The 19997-nt window shown below is 45.1% G+C and overlaps 2 protein-coding genes across 2 annotated transcripts in view; both read right to left on the bottom strand.

Moving 5' to 3' along the window:
- The window catches only part of TFEB (transcription factor EB), a 72006-nt gene extending 68540 nt beyond the window's left edge, over window positions 1–3466 (bottom strand). Inside the window, exon 1 of the mRNA XM_079980894.1 lies at window positions 3179–3466. The gene's annotated coding sequence lies outside the window, so the exon portion shown is untranslated. The remainder of the gene's footprint in view (window positions 1–3178) is intronic.
- A 6165-nt stretch (window positions 3467–9631) lies between these two features.
- Window positions 9632–16938, bottom strand: LOC307218545 (gastricsin-like). Its single transcript, XM_079980907.1, has 9 exons — window positions 16785–16938; window positions 16170–16320; window positions 15080–15197; window positions 14374–14492; window positions 13459–13658; window positions 12164–12286; window positions 10565–10712; window positions 10239–10337; window positions 9632–10038 (listed from the first exon to the last, which is right to left on the bottom strand). Exons 1-9 carry the CDS (start codon window positions 16838–16840, stop codon window positions 9886–9888), a joined length of 1167 nt encoding a protein of 388 aa, XP_079837033.1. The 5' UTR covers window positions 16841–16938; the 3' UTR covers window positions 9632–9885.
- Between the last annotated feature and the right edge of the window lie 3059 nt (window positions 16939–19997).

The raw sequence follows: 19997 nt of genomic DNA, 5'->3' as shown, positions 1-19997 counted from the left end.
CTCTGCCAACTACTGAATGACTCAACATTTACAGTCACCGCTCCTTTTCCCTTGTAGTAGTTTGGAATTTCTCCTTTGATACTGACAGGGAATAAATGGTTGCCTCAGTCACGTGTTTTCTGGCTAATTAATCACCTAGTGCACATGGTGTGCTTTTCCTAGCTCCTGCCGACAAGAACGAGTGGTGCACCAACTCAGTAAGATGCATTGGCACAGCTGTTTGGAGAGCTTATTATGGGTTCAGGATCTAGCTATCTTTAAAGTGGCACTGGCAGTCTGAGACAAGGGCTCCTTTACCCATAGTCACACATGTCACTAAATGGATCTTTGAGCCTCTCTCACCTGATTTTGTGTGCATGTGAGAATGCTGTTCATGCCAGAATTTTTAAAAAAGTGGAAGAGAGGCACTTTTAAATGGCATAGACAGGCTTTTTTTCCTTATTATGTTTTTATTGTAATTTTACTGGTGTTAGCTGCCCTGAGCCCGGCTCTGGCCAGGGAGGGCGGGGTATAAATAAAATTTATTATTATTATTACTACTACTACTACTACTACCAATGTAGGTTTTCTGTTCTCACTAAAGATGCCAAAAATTCAAAAAGCATGTCTGAAAGTGGACTGAGAGACTGTTCATAACAGCAGCATTTCATCACTATCTGCCTCAAGCCTTTATGCAAGGAATGTGACATTTTGGGGGCAATCTCAGCCTGTGGCTTTTTCTGGCCATTTTGGTAGGACAGTTGGGTCATCTTTTATTTTGAAATCAAATGCAGTTTCTCCTACTGTTGTAGCAAGATGATAGCAAAAACCTTTCCTCTTCTAGCCAACGCTTAAAAAGATAAAGGTGCCCCATTAAGAGTTGCCAAATCCAGGCCCTGTCTATAAAAGACCCCAGGTATGAACATTCAGTCACCTAAAATCCCCCATCTCACTTTTAAGATGAGGCAGAGGCCGCAGAGCCTTCCATTTACTTAGAATCCACAGTCTGGACTAGTTTTTAACTCAAGAGACAAAACTCAGCTTGAGTTTACATCCAAGGAATAAGAGCTCTGAAGGACGCTCTCATTATTTGCCAGATCTGCTTGTCTGATACAGAGTCACCTGTATATCTAGCATCTGTAAACAGAAAGAAAATCAAGGGGCCCGAGAAAAAGCAGGCAAAGACCTGTCAACGCAGCCCCACTCAAACCCCCATGCTGGAGATGGAGAGCAGCCATGCATGAAGTCAAACAAATATGATAGAGGAAATTAACAGCACAGAGGGGGAGGGAATATCCACACATTGGCCATCTGTTCAGTTTTCTACCACGTGCGTTAAGGAAAAAAAGTCACCAGGTCTCAGAGCAGTTGCCCTCAAAGTGTTCAGAAAGTCACTACAAAACTATTCAGGAAAAGAAGCAGTTTTCAGAATTCTGAAGTTTTCATGACACAAAGAAATGTGCTGAGAGTACTATATCCCATTCTATATAATACCTATATACTAAACACACACTTTTGCTGGTCATCAGATTTGCTGTAGTTTAGATGGCTGAACTAAATTTTGAACTAAGCTTTCTTCCACTTTTTAAACTGGGCCTTCTCCACTGCCAGCAAAGAGCAGCCCTGTGACTATAAATTAAGCAGGTGAAGCCTATTCTGAGCACAGAAGCCAACTCCTAGGTGCCTAGGTCCTTTCAGCCCCCCTAAAATATTTGAGGGGGCTGGACCCCCCAAAGTTGATGGGCATTGCCATTCAAGTGGCGGGTGTGTGATCAGTTATGTGGGGCTTACATGTCCCTCCTTCCAGTATTTTATTCAATTTGGCATCCCTGCTCCTGAGATTTTATTTCTCTGGGTTGGGCCACAGCTGGAAGCACTGAAGCAGAGGCAGTAAAGGAAAGTTGGCAACCCTACTCCGGAGGAAGCCACAGGCCTTGATGTTCTCTTGCCTCGGTCCAAGGCCTGCAAGGTGAGACACGTGAAGGCACCTCTTCCCAACACGGAAACAGCCTGGCTACAAAACAGCGCCGCGGGCGGGCTGGGTGGCTGCTCGCAGGACGCGCCCGGTATCCCTTTGCGCCACCGTCTCCTGACAGCGCACGTGGGAGCTTCCCGGGACATGGAAATTAACAACAATGAGCGCTCATTAAACTAATGAGAAGCCTTGCAGCGCTTGTCATCGGGAACTTCCGTCTCGCGCCAAGAACGAGGCAAGCCCGGCTCTCGGAGATCGCGCCCATGCCGAGCGCGCCGACGGAGCGCAGCAACCAGCGCAGCCCGACTCCGCCCTCGCCCCCGCGCCGGACTTTGCAAACTCCGCCGCTGCCCCGCTCGGAGCAGCCGGCACTTTCCCGACTCGGCAGTTACGCAAGAGGCCCCCACGGCTCCCCTCTAAGCTGCTGGCGGCGCTGCTGAGAAGGCAGAGAGAGGAGGGCAGAAGCCAGCAGCCCTTCGCCAACCCCTCTCCGCCTTGGAGCGGGTGGAGTTGAGCGGCTCTCCTCCCTCCCCCCCCCCATTGTTTTGCTGCTTGACTTCTCCGGTTCCGCCATCGGCTCTCCCCTCCCCCGCGCTCCTCCCCCCTACACACACACACACACACATTGACAGTTCCCGGCAATGGGTCATCGGCGTCGTCCCCCCTCCCGTCGGGGTGGCGAGCGTCGACTCGCGACCCAAGCGCACGGTGATGGCTCCAAAGCCGGCTTGATCTCTTGCAAAGGAGTAGGTGGGAAGAGAGACGGCGGAGAGAGCTGCTTGCCCTCCACGGTCCACCCGCACCTGCCTACCCTTCTCAGCGACCCAAGTTACGCATACAAACTTCTGGATCCCACAACGCGTCTCTCCCCCCCCCTCCCCCGCACTTTCTTTCCGGCTAAACACATACTCGCGACACCTTCTCCCTCTTCCACCTGCTCCGATTTAAGGCGACCCCGCGCGCCCCGTCGGTGAAACGGAGCGCTGGGTCCTTTAGGATTATCCCGCCTCGCTCCCACCAACCACCTCCGCCGGGGGATTTCTATTTATTTTTTATTTTATTCCCCCACCCCCCAACGCGCACACAGCGGGTGTTGCTGCCGCCACCTCGGCGGGCAGTTCACACGCCCGCCTGCCCGCCCCAGACGGCGCCTCTGGAGATTGGAGCTTTTTTGCCTGGAAGTGGCACGCGCGTCCCGAGTCTGCCCGCTCTCGGCGTACTTACCCTCCCGTGAAGGTCAGAGTCGGCTGCGCAGCCACTGGAAGGGAGGGGGAGAAAAACACGCCACTTCCCCAGCCACTTGGCCAACTCGGCTCAACTTGGGTGCCCTCTGCTTGTCCCGCCGCTCTCCTCTGGCTTTTCTCTTGGCACCAGGTAGTTCCAGCTGTTGCAATCCTCTCCTGTGCGCTGCCAGGGGTGCTTTCACCCCCCCCCAGGACCCCTTACGGACAGCTCTCCCTCCCCCTCATTTACTGTCACCTTCTCGCTCTTCAACTTCCTAGATGTACCCAAGAGAGGGCAGCACTCAACCATGGCTGGCCACGCCCCCTTTTGCGTAGCCTGCCGGGAAATGTAGTACTCGAGAGGTCCTCTCCCAAGCGGAATCGCGCTCGTTCTCAAAACAATTCCTGGGAGCGCCCACGCAGGGTCGGCGGTAGGCAGGCGCCCGCGGTTTTGCGTGTTCATTACGCGTTCGTTTTCTCTCAATTATCCACCCTGTCGTGAATGAGATGCTGTTAAATGAATGTTACACGACTTGAAAGCGGCAGCTTAAGAAACACTGTAACTGAAATGAGATAACTTTATAAAAACTAATGCTTTAAAAGATAATACGTTGCCACTCCCAAGCAATTTGGAGATGATTGTCAACACAAAAGCTCCCCAAAGCACAGACTACTCTGCTGATCAGAACTGATCCTCCCTATTTTTAAATATGAGATCTGATTGAAGAGAGAAAGGACAAGGTGCCCTAGAGTTTTTATTTACTTGCTTATTTATTGCATTTATATCCCACATCTTTCTCTTAGGAGCGCAATGTGACATACATGGTCCTCATTTGAAACACACAACAACCCTATGAGGTAGGTTGCACTGAGACTCAGTGAGTTTCATGGCTGAGTGAGGATTTGAACCCTGGTTTTTCAGGTCCTAGGGACGCGGGTGGCGCTGTGGGTAAAAGCCTCAGTGCCTAGGGCTTGCCGATCGAAAGGTCGGCGGTTCGAATCCCTGCGGCGGGGTGCACTCCCGTTGCTCGGTCCCAGCGCCTGCCAACCTAGCAGTTCGAAAGCACCTCCGGGTGTAAGTAGATAAATAGGGACCGCTTACCAGCGGGAAGGTAAACGGCGTTTCCGTGTGCGGCTCTGGCTCGCCAGAGCAGCGATGTCACGCTGGCCACGTGACCCGGAAGTGTCTTCGGACAGCGCTGGCCCCCGGCCTCTTAAGTGAGATGGGCGCACAACCCTAGAGTCTGTCAAGACTGGCCCGTACGGGCAGGGGTACCTTTACCTTTACCTTTTCAGGTCCTAGTCCAACACTCTAATCACTATACACCAATAGGGTAGTGGAAAACTTTCCTTTCTTCAAGAAATATCTGCTTATAACCTTGAGGCTGAAAGACATGAGTTCAGAATGAGTTGATATAAATTGCACAGGAAAAGGTGAGAATGCAAACTGTTCATATAATATATATTTATAATATTTTCTCTCGAGAAGTTCTTTCAAGAGTTGGGAAGAGACCAAATGTGCCAATCCTATGAGCATTTACAAGTACACTCTATCTAAAATCATGGCCACAGAATGGCAATTGTTTAGATCAAGGGTGGGGGGCTTGATGTGGTTACAGGCCAGATCCTTAACTTTTTTATAGCCCCCAATTTGACAACTGGGCATAGCTACTCACCTGTCATCAGCTGGCCAGCTGGGCCTCACAGCACAGCACAGGTCTCTTGGCATGGCATTTGTACCACTAGAGGAGGTACTGGGAGCAACTAAGGGGCAGATTGTTGTGATTTTGCCTTGTTCGTGGGAACCAAAAAAGACAGGAAGATAATTTCCTTAAGACGAGTATCATAAATGAGTAACCACAGCATCAACATTCCAAAATTGTTACTGAGCCGTTGATTATAAGAAGTGGTGCTTCTAATTACAATGATGCACAGTGAATGACAATGTATAACCATTAGGACTGAATTATATAATCTTTCAGTTACAGCAATCTATTTAAAGCATTTTAACTGCTTTAAAAGTGCTATGTATTAATTGGATGGCAAGTTATTTTAAAACTAGATAGATAGATAGATGGATAGACACACACACACACACACACACACACACTGTAGGTTAAAGACACCATAGAAGATGCATTCTGTCTTCTCCATCACACTATATGGAGCATATATTCACATCATCTAAAAACAAGGGAAGTATTCCCCCCTGGAAACACACACCTTCAGAACTACCGTTTTTATTTATATGTGCGATTTAGTCAACTCAAATTCATTCACAGATTGATTTAGCCCTCATAACAATGGTAGCACCTTGGGTTACATACGCTTCAGGTTACATACAGTTCAGGTTACAGACTCCACTAACCCAGAAATAATACCTCGGGTTAAGATCTTTGCTTCAGGATGAGAACAGAAATTGTGCGGCAGCAGCGGGAGGCCCCATTAGCTAAAGTGTTCTTCAGGTTAAGAACAGTTTCAGGTTAAGAATGGATCTCCGGAACAAATTAAGTACGTAACCAGAGGTACCACTGTATAGTCCAGCCACAACATCTCAGCAAAAAGACAGAATTATCATTGTGTCCCTATAAGCAAGGATCTCAGATCAGCTAGCAATTCAATGCTAGCAATTAGGTGGATGTATGAAAGCATATCTCATCCCTGTGGTAAATTCCTGTGTTATGGAGCATATCCTCTCCTCTCTAACAGCCCATTTCAACAAATTCTCCTATCATGAGTTACATATGTGTTGCAATAAAGTTGTGGACATCATTCACATGTATGGATGAAGGAAAGGACTAATGAACAGGAGTGGCAACCTCTATAGGCCTGTGATAAACGTCAAAAGCATCAAAGGTACATGAATGCCTACCCGTGCCAGTAACTGAGACACCTGGAGAAGCTTTGAAACCCTAAAGTGTGACTCAGTGTTGTTTAAATCCGTGGCTCACCTCTCAAATGAGGGATGGAGACATTCCAGAGATTTGTGGGAGACCTCACAGTTAAATTGCCAACCAGCTAATAGTAGGAAATAATAATACACCAAAAGTTGGAAGAAAAGAGGTGGTGTGTGCCTAATGGGGAATCAGTTGCTTAAATAATAGCAGTTGTTATCTGTGCTTAATCTGAATCAGGGTTCAATCCTGGAGCCTATTTTGACCTCCAGGATTCAATGGATATGATGCAAGAAGAAGGTGGTCTGGCTCTCAAAATGTGAATGATGCCCTCCCGCTCACCACCTAGTAGTAACACAGTAACACTAGCCAGTTGCTTCGCTCTTCCCCATAATAACATAAGAAGTGTGCTATTTACTGAGCTGAATCCTAGAACAATAGGATCCAGAATGCAGCAGTCTGATTGGTCCGCAAGAGCCACCCAATTCAGCTCCAGGTGGAAGTGAATCAGTGACCTGATTGGCCTGCAGTGTGATGGCCTGGGACTCGGGCTCGGACTCCGAACCAGAGGAGACTCAGTCTGCACAGGTTCCCCTGCAACAAACACCAGCTGGGCCAAGTCAGGGGCCTGAGCCTGCCCTGGCTCCAGATGCGGTGATTACCTCATTGCCTTCAGCTGGGCCATCACTTACAGCTGCTCCACTACCGGTCGAGCTGCAAAGACTCAGGTCTGAGAGAAGGAGAGACCTGAGTACTCGCAGGAGGAGTGCTCGCCTTCCAGTGAAACAGGGAGGTGAGTCGCTGGGGGATCAGGACCGGCTGCTACCCTGACAAAGCTAAAAGGCTGTCAGACCCCACCCCAGGTTACAGGAGCAACATTGCTGTATGCTAGATCCTTCCTGAGATCCTGTACCCGTCCTTGCCTGGTTTCCTGCCTCGTGTTCTACCTTGGCCCTGTCGGACTGACTCCCAGAGGAACCTTCAGATTCTGGACCGGTCCTGGACCGTATTTCACGGGTTACCCCCGGGCTCAGCACATGCAGGAGCAGCCAATCAGGCTACTGGAGGAAGTGAATCCGCAACCTGATTGGCCTACAGGAGCAGCCCAGAATTAGCCAGTCACACGGGGCCCATTGTGTAAATAATGTATATATAGCTAGACGTTTTGGGGAAAGATTCATTCATTGCTACTACGAGCTGATTAAAGAGCATGAAATTCACACTCGACTCTGAGTATATTTCAAAGTGTCTGCTGGATCAGGTCAATGGTCCATTAAGTCTAGCATCCTGTTCTCACAGTAGCCTAGCCACACACCACCACCACTGAGACAGCTATCACAAGAACCTAAATTAGGTGGTTTTGTGGGATACATTTTTTAAAAAATGAATGTGTATCAGGTTAGCCTATGGTTCCCAAAGAATCAGGTAGGAAATATTAACAACTGGTTGTTGCAGTATCTACTACACCATATTCAAAATACATACCAAAAAAGGGGTGTGAGATGTAAGAGCTTATTGACACTTAACATTTGGCCCTGTGCTTTCTAGACACAGGTCCACACTTTAAAGCTCAGTGGCTAAGTGCTCTCTCTTTTTTTGCCCTGGAGCTTTGCCCACAAAAACCCGCTTTTTAAAGCTACATCATTTGGGGCTTTTTAGGTTAGGGGAAAGGCATGCAAGATGTGGCATGATAAAAGTTTATAAAATTGTGTGTGGTATGAAGAAAGTGGTTAGAGAAAAGTTTAGCTCACTCTCTTGTAACACCAGAACTCAGGGACATAAAATGAAGCTGAATGTTGGAAGATTCAGGACAGAGAGAATAAAATACTTCTTCATGCAGTGTATCGTTAAACTGTGGAACTCCCTCCCACATGAGGCAGTGATGACCACCAACATGGATGGCTTTAAAAGAGGATTAGACAAATTCATGGAGGATGGGACTAACAATGACTACTAGGCAGGATGGCTCTGCTTTGCTTCTGAATATCCCTGAAAGGGAGAATCATGTCATGCTCAGGTCCTGTTTGCATCTTCCCATGGGTATCTGGTTGGGCACTGTGAGAACAATACACTGGCTTAGATGAGCCACTGCCCTTATGTTCTGGTCAACTAGATCAAGGCCCACTAGGTGGCAATATTGCAGTGCACCGTCACGTATCTTTCTGTATGGGCTGAGTGAGTCTGCAAGTTGCCAATCCAATCAAACAAGAGGGATCTGCTAAGCTAAATACATTTCTGCACACATATGACTTGCTAGAGACCGAGAACACAATCAATGGGTTGCTGTTCATGACTTTTTAAAGGGTGCAAATTCAGATGTGCATATGAATGGGCATCCCCATCTAATGTAGGAATGCGGAAGTGTGTGCATTGAAAGCAATGTGCTGCAGGGTATTGATTCTCACATGTGTATTTACACCTACAGTTCCCAGTCCAGCAATTGCTGTGTGTGTTGAACTTTTTATCTGAAGAGGGGAAACTGAAATTCTTTACCTACTTGGGAAGGAGTCCTGTGGATGGAATTTATTTCAGAGTAAAACATGGGAAGAATCAGGCTATAATCATAAGCTTAGTAGGAAATAATCTCTGTTGGGCTCATTAGGAAATATGTGTAGGTAGCATAATTACTACTTAGAAAAACCAGTTATTAAAACATGGCCAGCGCTGGGAGGAAATAGATATTGCTTGAAGCAGGGAACTCACATGTGACCTATCTGTTAAATAGCTTACAACGATTCATGTTGCTGAAACATAGGGTTCAGTAATGCTGTTCTGGTGGGAAAATGCCCTAGGCAGTAATATCATTGTGAATTGATAAATTGTAATGTCTCACTAGCATGGTGGCATTACACCTGAGCCTGTTTATTTATGAGGCAGTGCCAGGGGGCTTTATCAATGGGTCCCTGGCCTTCTGCCACTTCCCCTCCCACCCTTGGTTAGAAAACTGCATTATGTTCTCTTGCTTCAGAAACACGTGTGAACTGCACAGAAATAAGGCAGGGTAGAGTATACAGGGATTGCACACTACTTCAAATCCCCAGAGAGGTTTTGTGCATGAATAAGGAACAGTTTGACTCAGGGAAAGGAGTCAGTATAACAGGTCAGGTGTGTTTGTTTGTTTGTGTGTGTGTACGTTCATGCTTGGGTCCTGTGTATGGGTAATATGAATGCATACTAGTCGGTAAGGATCTCCTGCTGTGTACCTGACTTCTTTTTGGGAAACACTGTGGTCTTGTCTCTCGAGAGCATCTATTTACCTATGGAAGTGGTGTGGGTGGATGGCTCTGTCTTTGGTGGGGTGGACTGGATGGCCTTGAGCAATCCCCTGTGTCATTTATCTGTGGAGCCAAGAGCAATGCTGCCATAACAAGAGCAACATTTGGCATTGCTCCTTTCCAAAACATTAACAGTGAGCTGAGGCTGCCAGTGTCATTTAAAGGAGCTACCGTTATTTAGCCTAAGATTTATTCCAGGTATACAAATTCCAGCTAAGAGTGGTCCTCTTTAATGCTCTCTGTAAATAGCAGAACAGTAGCTGAGCAGACTTGAGCACAAATATCTCAGGTTTGACCATTTATTATCCAATCTGCCACAAACATCATTATAACAGCAGCCAGTGATTCAAGAAAGAAAAAAACCCAGGGCCCCAGAGTGCAGATAGTTCAAGGAGAATGGTCCAAGACAAGCTTAAAGGGAAAGAAAGAAATTGTAACAGAGATAAGGGCAAGCATTTAAACTACCCCTTTCATCTCAGTCAGAATCTTAAAAGAAAGGCATTATAATAGATACAACTCAGGTGTAATAGCAAAGAAGCTTAGGCAGCAGCTGCAAAGCCAATCCTGTTGTTGCCCATGTCATAGACGGAATAGTACTTCCTGAGGAAGACATCTCCCAGGATCCAGAGAGGCTGTCCGTTTTGGGAAGGCAGATAGGTGGGCTCAATCCCCACTGTGCAGTAGCCATTGTTCTGTAAAGCAATAAATAGAAAGGGGAAAGTGAGTAGGATCCATAAAGATGCTAGCCCAGTTATTATAAAGACAGATGCCACTCAAGAGAAAGCCCTATCTTTCTTCTCCTGTCCCGAACCTTAAGTTCTAATTCTTTCTATTGGTTCTTATGCTAAAAGAAAACAAATGAGTTAATGATGTCCAGATCTCTAAAACTTACATTGAGGATGTAGGCACTGGGGGGCAGAGGGAAGGAAACCCCATTGATGTTGAAGGAGATGGTGGGCAAATTCTGAACATTGCTGCAAGCAACCGCATACTGTGAAGGAAGAATGCAATGACTGGTTAATCTCCTATAGGAGGACAGCTAGGACTGCATGGAACTGAGATGTAGTCATTCCATAGGCATCAATTACTTCTATAATGGCAGGATTCTTGGTGACTTTGAGGCCATCCACACAAACTGTGCATATGCCAGCTATATCCCACATCACCCTGCATCCTGTGTTACCCTCCCAGCTCTTCAAAATATGTAATTTCACCTACCTCTCCGTACTGATTTTGCTGAGCACCCACAGCCTGCGCAAAACTCGCTATGTACTGCTGAGGAACGGTGAGGAGGGATGTTCCAGTGTCCACAATAGCTTGGCAACCTTGGCTGCACCATCCAGTAGCTCTTCCCCCAATAGAAAACCTAAGAACAGGGAACACATTGAAAATCCCACCATACCTCTCATGTGCAGTCTTGCCTATATCCTCTGCAAAAAAATGTATGAAGTCCTTGCTGGCCACTAAATTTCTTTAAAAAGATTTATTACTGTGAAGCTCATGCCTCCCTTTCACTGCCTTCTGTTCTGATGTGGGAGGACCAGGAGGTGCCATGTGCTTCTCTATGCACCAAAAAGAGTGCATTGATTCCTTGCTGATACTGATACAAACCTCATGCTGACTCTTAACAAGCCAGTCTTACCTGCAGTCTTCCTAGTTTGTCATTTGTGTATCATAGCTTTCCTATAGATTAGTACTCAGTCAATGCATAACTATACCATAACATGGTGTGGATTGTCCTGAAATCTAATATGATGGAAGTTGTATAACAATGTTTTACTAGGGGCTGTACCCCTGCTCACTTCACTGACCAACCTCACCTACATTCACCCAGCCTCCACCAACCACCCTTGCCAAAGCCATCCACTGCTTCCCTTTCTAATTCATGGTGCCAACCAGCCACCTTTTCCCTTCCTGTGCTGCTCATTCTGCCACTCTTCATGAGGATCAGCCATGGCAGCAGCAGATTCCAAGGTCAACCACGAAGCAGGATGGTGGACAGTAACAGTGCCAGCTGGTCTAGGGATCTGGGTGCTGGTGGGCAGAGGAGCCGGAGCAACTGAGGGGCTGCCCTGGCCTGTTTGGGCTGTCACTCCATGGCTTGCCTGGGCTGCCCATCCACTGCCTCTCATGATTCTGCAGTTCACAGCACCACCTGCAGCTGAGGGAATTGCAGTGTGATGATAACACTTAGGTTTTTATAATATGGTAAGATATTTTAAATCTTTGTGAGCTGCCCTCTTGATATAGAAGGGGAGGGTATAAGTTATAAATATAAATTCCCACCCAGTGCTATATGCAGTTCACCTCCTTGGCACTATTAATCCTCCAATCAACATCTCCATGAGATAAAGAAACCTAGCCTAATAAGCTTGCAGCATGCAAAACATCTAGGCTTGCAGTCCAATTTTACATATTCAAGAAATAATCTTCCCTAGGGACATCAGTGTACTTTAGATTGTAGCTATGTGTAGCTAGTTCATGCAGAACCCAGAGAGGAAATGCTGAATACACAGATGCCATAATAATACATAGCTGTAGACTCATGAGCAAAGCCACATCTGACTTCAATTTTAATCCACTGCAGTCTGAATATTATTGAACATAAAGTGACAGTGCAATCATTTACTTTGGTGAAATCACTATGATGCTTTGAGAAACAATGTATAAGTTTCAGTTTATATCTGCATTCCTTCTAGAAGAGTCTGGCTCAAATCCAAAAAGGTGTCGCCATGAGTTCAAAAGCACAGCACTATACAGATATTTATGGGAATTCTCCAATGCTCTTGAATTATTTTTTTCACAATTTCAACTCACTCTTGAATTCCAATCTGCCAATAAAGTTCTTGGGTGACTGGAGCCCAATAGATCTCTCCGGAGTACAGTCGAGTGTCTACACCCCCGAAGACAACCTCACCGCCATACTGAGAGCTTGGTTGGCTACAAACAAAAAGAAAGGATTAGGCATTCATAATTTGTTCTGGAATGTTTAAAGCAAAGAACATTCTGTGAAGGGGTGGCCCTCATTTGGGTTGTATAAATGCAAAATTCCCTTCAAGGAAAATTAAGGATCTGACATAAATACGCAGTGAGAGTACAGTACTGTACATATGAATTTCTTGTGCATTGTTGGGGGTTTTTAATGGCTGACTGTATACAACATTTCCTGCAAAATTATACCCCAAAATATGTATATGTGGGAGAGTCAAGTCCATGCAATATGTTGTTTCTGCACTATAATTTTATAAGTATTAATATATATGCATTTTTCTACAGTCATGTACATTGTTGTATGTATGGTTTTTTTGCTGGTTACTTTAGGAAACCTGGAGTGAATATAATCTATGCATAATATTAACATGTACCACCCGGGACGCGGGTGGCACTGTGGGTAAAACCTCAGTGCCTAGGACTTGCTGATCGCATGGTCAGCAGTTTGAATCCCTGCGGCGGGGTGAGCTCCTGTCTTTCGGTCCCAGCTCCTGCCCACCTAGCAGTTCGAAAGCACCCTTAAGTGCAAGTAGATAAATAGGTACCGCTTTATAGCGGGAAGGTAAACGGCATTTCCGTGTGCTGCACTGGTGCTGGCTCGCCAGAGCAGCTTCGTCACACTGGCCACGTGACCCGGAAGTGTCTCTGGACAGCGCTGGCCCCCGGCCTCTTAAGTGAGATGGGCGCACAACCCTAGAGTCGGACACGACTGGCCCGTACGGGCAGGGGTACCTTTACCTTTTTAGGAAACCTGGAGTGAATATCATCTATGCATAATATTAACATGTATAGTAACACATACAATAATGTGTATAAACATGCATATAACATTTGAGAAGTGTTTGTATTTATAGCAGAAGCACACAGGGAAATAACTTACTTCTCATCAAAATCATGGAGTGAGAAGGAAATTAGAAAAATTATGTGTGGAGAAGCTTAATACTGAGATTTTCAGAAAATTCCATCCCTTCATGACTAACTGAAATCTCATCTAGTTCTGTGGCAGTAAAGCATGATTAGTTTATTCTAAATCCAACCCATTTATATTTATGCTGTGATGGATGAAAAGCAAAGGAGTGTGGGACATTAAAGCTAAAGGGAAAATGGCTTCTCTTTCTTACGAGCTCAGATAGAAGCTGAAGATTGGCTGTGAAAGCAAGTTTTGCTGCAACATCCCCTCTAAGGCCGTTGTAGCACCCCCAACTGCAAGAGAAGGGTAAGCCATGCCCAGGATGCCATCAAACTGGGCATAAACGAAGTTGGAGCCAGGTTCATTTTCACTCAGGCCGAATTCTTGCTTAGTGACAACAATGTTCTGGAGCTAAAGGAGACAAAGTGAAAGTGTCACCGTAAAATCCATAGATAGGATAGGAATGAAAAGAATTATAAATTGTCAAAAGAGGGCATCCACCATCTTAGTGGCCTGCTTTTGAGCTTCTAGAACAGAGGTAGCCAACATGGTGCCCTTCAGATATTGTTGGACCACAATTCCCATCATCCCTGAATCATCCCTTAGCTTATGATTGTCAGGAGTACGTGACCAGTAGGGCTTCACAGGACTGGGGCCTTCCTCAGTTTGTTCTGGAGAGGCAAGGCACGGCCACACAGGTGAAGCCGCTTGGTAACTCGCTGCACCTGGTGGCAAGAGCCGGGAAGGGATATAAGGTCAGCATTTCACTTTGGCTCTTTGCCACAGCAACACATTTCCTGCCTTGCTGCGTTTGGCTTCTTGCTTCCTGATCCTCGAACCCTTGACTTTGTGACTCCTTGCTCCACAACCCTCAGACCCTTGACTTTATGATTCCTTGCTTCCTGACCCTCAGACCCTGGCTTCTGGACTTCCTGCTCCCACCCCGCCATCTTGCCCCTGGTCCCGACGTCCTCAGCAGGACTTCAATCACCTGTAAACCAGACCATGACAATGATGGCTAAGAGGGATGGTTCCCCACCCCAGCATTAGCAGATTTGCTCGACGGTGATTCATTGGCAGCATTAGACTAGTTCACCCTCCCCCCAAAAGACCAAGTGACACTTACTCTCATGGTGTCAAAGCCAAAAAATCCATCAAGGTTACCGCTACCATACTGCAGGGAGAAGGTCTGTCCATTGGTGGAGTAGGTGGAGGACTGGCTGGGATTGAATCTTGAATGACCAGCTGTGGGGAGAAATATAATAAAAGGCTGAAAGCTTCCATAGGATATACCCTAAACGTTGCACAACATCAGCAGAAGTAGTAGTACAGTTAGAAAAGCCTTTGCTTGGCATCATGGATGACAGAAATTCAGTTTCTTGGCAGTGAGGCTCTGTTGAAGCTCTGTCTGTACTCCATCACACCACAGCTGGCTTAGCTGTAGCTATGAATAAAGCTGGACGCGGGTGGCACTGTGGTCTAAACCACAGAGCCTAGGGCTTGCCGATTAGAAGGTTGGTGGTTGTTCGGTCCTTGCTCCTGCCAACCTAGCGGTTCGAAAGCACATCAAAGTGCAAGTAGATAAATAGGTACCACTCTGGTGGGAAGGTAAACGGTGTTTCTGTGCACTGCTCTGGTTTGCCAGAAGCAGCTTAGTCATGATGGCCACATGACCTGGCAGCTGTCTGCGGACAAACGCCAACTCCTCAGCCTATAGAGCGAGATAAGCACCACAACCCTAGAGTCATCCGCAATTGGACCTAATGGTCAGGGGTACCTTTACCTTTTATGAATAAAGCTAGCTTCTGAACAGTTGGGGATTGGTGACTTACTGCACGCCTGGCTGTTGCAGTAGACAGAAGGCACCCACAAGTTTGAAGAGCCAGTGTCAAACAGCACCAGGAAATTCTGAGGTGGTGTTCCAATGCTGATTTCTCCATAGTAAGAAGCCTGGGGATAAAATATTTCACAATGTGAATTCTTTTTTTATATAATTAATTTTTATTCAATTTCCAATATGCATTCCATCCATGTTTAACATCCACTTCTAACATATACATCTTTTAGACTTCCCTCAGCCTGTCTGACAATTTTCCATATTATCACAATTACTCACATTTCTTAAATTTATATTGCGCTTTAACAATCTTAATCTCATCATATCTTTTAAGCAACATTTCTATCAATCATTTTCACAGAGCTTCTTGAAAGCCAACAAGCGTTAATTGCTCCTCACATACATTTTTTATATACTCTGTAAATTTATTCCAGTCCTCGGTGAATCTCTGATCGTGTTGGTTCCGAATTTTCCCCGTTAATTTATCCAAAATATTTCACAATGTGAATTCCATAAGAATTCTGGCATGAACTTAGCTCTGTGATTTGCATGGAATGAGTGATTCTGTGAATTTTCAAAGCTCCCAACCTGATCAATTTCCCAAGGCTTAGGATTTCTCAAAAGACACACACACATTGGCATTACACATTGGGATGTTGTGATCACTCCCAGCAGAAATTGTGCAAATAGCATCTTTTCTATGCTTAGGTAGTTCTCCAGCCTTATATCATTGTGGAATCCCATGCTGCTGGGTCTCCACAGGGCCCACTGTGAACTCTTCTGCTGCTGCCTTCTTCCCCTGGTCCAAAGGTAAGTTACACACACTGGGGTAGGGGGAGGCAGTGGTGCACATTTCGAGTGCTTATAAGTCTTTTGTGAGCACTCAGGCCCAGCACTCACATTAAGGCTTGAACTGTTATGAGGGTTGAGCCTAGAAATACTCATGCATCCTTAAACAGAATGCTACATTCCATGTGGTTTCTCAGCCTAATAGCATTCTGCTGTAGTGATGAAAATTATAGGCTTGTTAAAGAGAACATCAAAGATACAAAGACAAGTTAACTCAGAACGGACAGGAGACTCACATCCATGTACGCCATTGGTTCATAAGCAACATTGTACTCATTGAAAATGTACTTTTTGGCTGGGTCAAGTTTGTGGTTCTTCAGGTAATCTTCCAGCACACCCTTCTCCTTCATCACCTCTCGGATAGACTTGCCCTTCTTCAGAAGGACGCTATATGGAATTAAAAAGCAGAGCATAGATATATAATTAATAGAGTGATACTTGCCATTCAAGGACCCCACACAACTTGGATGACAAAGAACCACCACCATATTTGTTCCTGTTGCTGCGCTGAGACTGCCCCTTGCTCACTTGTTGTTTTTCTATGGCAGTTGATGGAAGGATGCACATTCAACAAACTGAAGAAATTAGGTTTACTGAGTATGTGAGTATTATTACATGAAACACCCTTTATACATGGCTCCTCCTTACCATGTGGAGAAAAATATTCTCACATCTTCACTCATCCCTGTACTCTCATCTAATTCTCTGTGCTATATAATTTTACCTTACTCCTGACTTATACCATGAAAGTTCAAAAATTCTAATGCTACCTGATTAGCAATTTTTGCATCTTATTGGTCTCTATGCTGTTCTGTTTCATATATAGTATTAAACTGAGTAAGAACACTCACTTGACTAGTCCATCTGACAGCTGGAAGCAAGCCAGAACCAGGAGCACCCACTTCATGATGCTTGGTTTCTCCCACGACAACACCTGATGAGCTTAGTAGACCTCAGAAGAAAGTGGTCTGAAGTCTCACTTTTCAGCCCTTGCTTTTATACCACAGATGCCCCCCCAAACCAAAAAAATGTAAACACCTTATTGGCTTGCATTGCCATTCCTTGTAGCCTACTACCCAACCACTATCAACACAATCAGGTATGCTAAGATTATTATTTTTTATCCTTTCATTGACTTTCCATTAAAAGTAATAATTGTGTATATAAAGCAATTAAGATTAGATAAGAAACAATACATGTGCTGATACAGCAAGGGAAAAATTGGGGTTATCAAGAATGAGAAAGGAACAATCACTGTTCTTCACCTCATTTCACTTCATCTCAATCCCATTGTTTCTTCTAAAAATCAAGGGATTCAGTGTTTGTGCATGTGGGAGTATATATGTATACTTGCATATACTGATAATAGATTAGATAGATAGACAGATAGATAGATAGATAGATAGATAGATAGATAGATAGAGATAGATAGATAGACAGATAGATAGATAGATAGATAGATAGATGATAGATAGATAGATAGATAGATAGATAGATAGATATAGATGATAGATAGATGATAGATGATAGATAGATAGATGATAGATAGATAGATAGATAGATAGATAGATAGATAGATAGATAGATGATAGATAGATAGATAGATAGATAGATGATAGATAGATAGATAGATAGATAGATAGATAGATGATAGACAGACAGACAGACAGACAGACAGACAGACAGACAGACAGACAGATCCACTGCAATATTTAACAGTTCACCAAATGGGTTATGTCTGCCACAGATTTTTCATGATATTCCTGTTTCCTAGTAACAATTAAAATAATAAACATTTGAATGATTAATCAATGTAGGGATTTATCCAGCCTGACTTTTGAGATCAAGGATTCTAGAAAAATATATATTCAAGATTCAGTTCCTCTTCTGGACTGGTAACCGGTTAAAGGCCAGGAAATGTTGCATTCAAATAAATACCGTGAACCATCTCCACAAATGAAGGAAGTAAGAAGTAGGGTCCACCAAAGACTTACACTGAGGCTGATACTATTTAATGTCTTCATAAATGATCTAGAGTCAAGGGTGAATTGTGGAGTAGCCAAGCTTGTGGATAAACCCAAGTATTCAGAATGCTGACATTCTAAGCAAGTTATGGGGAGCTTCAGAAGGATATTCTAAAAATGACTCAATGCACAACAAATGAGATTCAGTGTAAAGTGGGACAACTGATCTATGTGGAAAAAATTACAGCAATATATATGTGCTCTACCTTTAATTTCAGAGGCGTTATAATAATAATTAATAATAATAAACCTTTATTGTCACTACACCATCTGTGAGCAGTGAAATTAAATGAGCCCCCCCCCCCATATACTCAGTTATGCTGCTGTCTATCAGTTGCTGGCCATTGCAAGTAGGGACAGCCCTGTGCACACAGGCCCTGCTTACAGGCTGCTCACTGGCTGTACTAGATGGGCCTTTGGTTTGACCCAGCATGGCTCTTTCCATGTTCTTTTAATTCTGTTGTCCTTTCTTCCCACTGATGGAACCATACAGTGCAGGAATCACTGCTAAAGACCTTCATGGACATTAGATTAACAGGCACCATTTACACCGCTCTATCGTATCAGCATGGAAAACTATCCTTATCAATCCCAAAGCCAGCACAGGGTAAAGTGACATAAAATTTGTCCATCAGAGTGAGCAATGAAAGCTATCGGTCATCAGCTGAATAAACAGCTGAAAGGGCTCATTGTGGTTTTTCGAAGAAGTAAAGTGGACTCTTAAGGGCAAATGAAGAGAAAAACCCTCCAATTCAGTGGAGTTTTTACCAAGTAGTCAGTCCAAAGCATTGAGACTACACGTCTTTGGGCACAGGAATGAGGCAATGTTTCACTTGTGTATTTTCTGTTCAGTTTCCTTCAAGGTCATCCACTGGCTCCACAGTTGGGGAGGGAGTGAAAAAAACAAAGATACTGAATGGGTATTCAGTATGCTTGTTTATTTCACTCCCTCCCCAACTGTGGAGCCAGTGGACTGGGCTAGTTTTAAATGTGGGAAGCCAAGGTTCAAACCCTTGTGTATAATGGCAATCACTTTGTGCTTTGGACAAGTCACCCATGCAGTTAATATTAATTTGCCTCAATTTCCCAGACTTCTGCATCTTAGTATCTCAGTCCATGTCCTCCAATGATAAACATATGCCACTTGTTCTAGGCATCTCCTCCAGGAAAGCCCATTTTTGAGCCATATAGCTGTACTTAATTGGTAAACACATTTCAAAAGAAAGAAAGAATGGATTTGTTGTTGTTTAGTCATTTAGTTGTGTCCGTCTCTTTGTGACTTCATGGACCAGAGCACGCCTGGCACTCCTGTCTTCCACTGCCTCCCACAGTTTGGAAGCTACTCATGCTGGTAGATTCGAGAACACTGTCCAACCATCTCGTCCTCTGTCGTCCCCTTCTCCTTGTGCCCTCAATCTTTCCCAGCATCAGGGTCTTTTCCAGGGTGTCTTCTCTTCTCATGAGGTGGCCAAAGTATTGGAGCCTCAGCTTCACGATCTGTCCTTCCAGTGAGCACTCAGGGCTGATTTCCTTCAGAATGGATAGGTTTGATCTTCTTGCAGTCCATGGGACTCTCTTTTTTCAAGAATAATTTTTTATTAACCGACCAATCACATCAAGTCAAACCAAATTACATAAATTCCAAATTACACAGCCGAATTTTAAATATTTGTTGGGGGGTACCCATATTTCAAGTTCCGAAGGGGATCCAATCAACTTCTTGCTTCTTAAAGGTAAAGGTAAAGGTACCCCTGCCCGTACGGGCCAGTCTTGACAGACTCTGGGGTTGTGCGCCCATCTCACTTAAGAGGCCAGGGGCCAGCACTGTCCGGAGACACTTCCGGGTCACGTGGCCAGCGTGACGAAGCTGCTCTGGCCAGAGCCAGAGCCAGAGCCAGAGCCAGAGCCAGAGCCGCACACGGAAACGCCGTTTACCTTCCCGCTGGTAAGCGGTCCCTATTTATCTACTTGCACCCGGAGGTGCTTTCGAACTGCTAGGTTGGCAGGTGCTGGGACCGAGCAGCGGGAGCGCACCCCGCC

The sequence above is a fragment of the Podarcis cretensis genome (assembly GCF_951804945.1).
Source record: "Podarcis cretensis genome assembly, chromosome: 6".
NCBI classification, from domain to species: Eukaryota; Metazoa; Chordata; class Lepidosauria; order Squamata; family Lacertidae; genus Podarcis; species Podarcis cretensis.
Note: the sequence above shows the minus strand (reverse complement) of the source record. Positions and strands in the feature narration are given on the sequence as shown.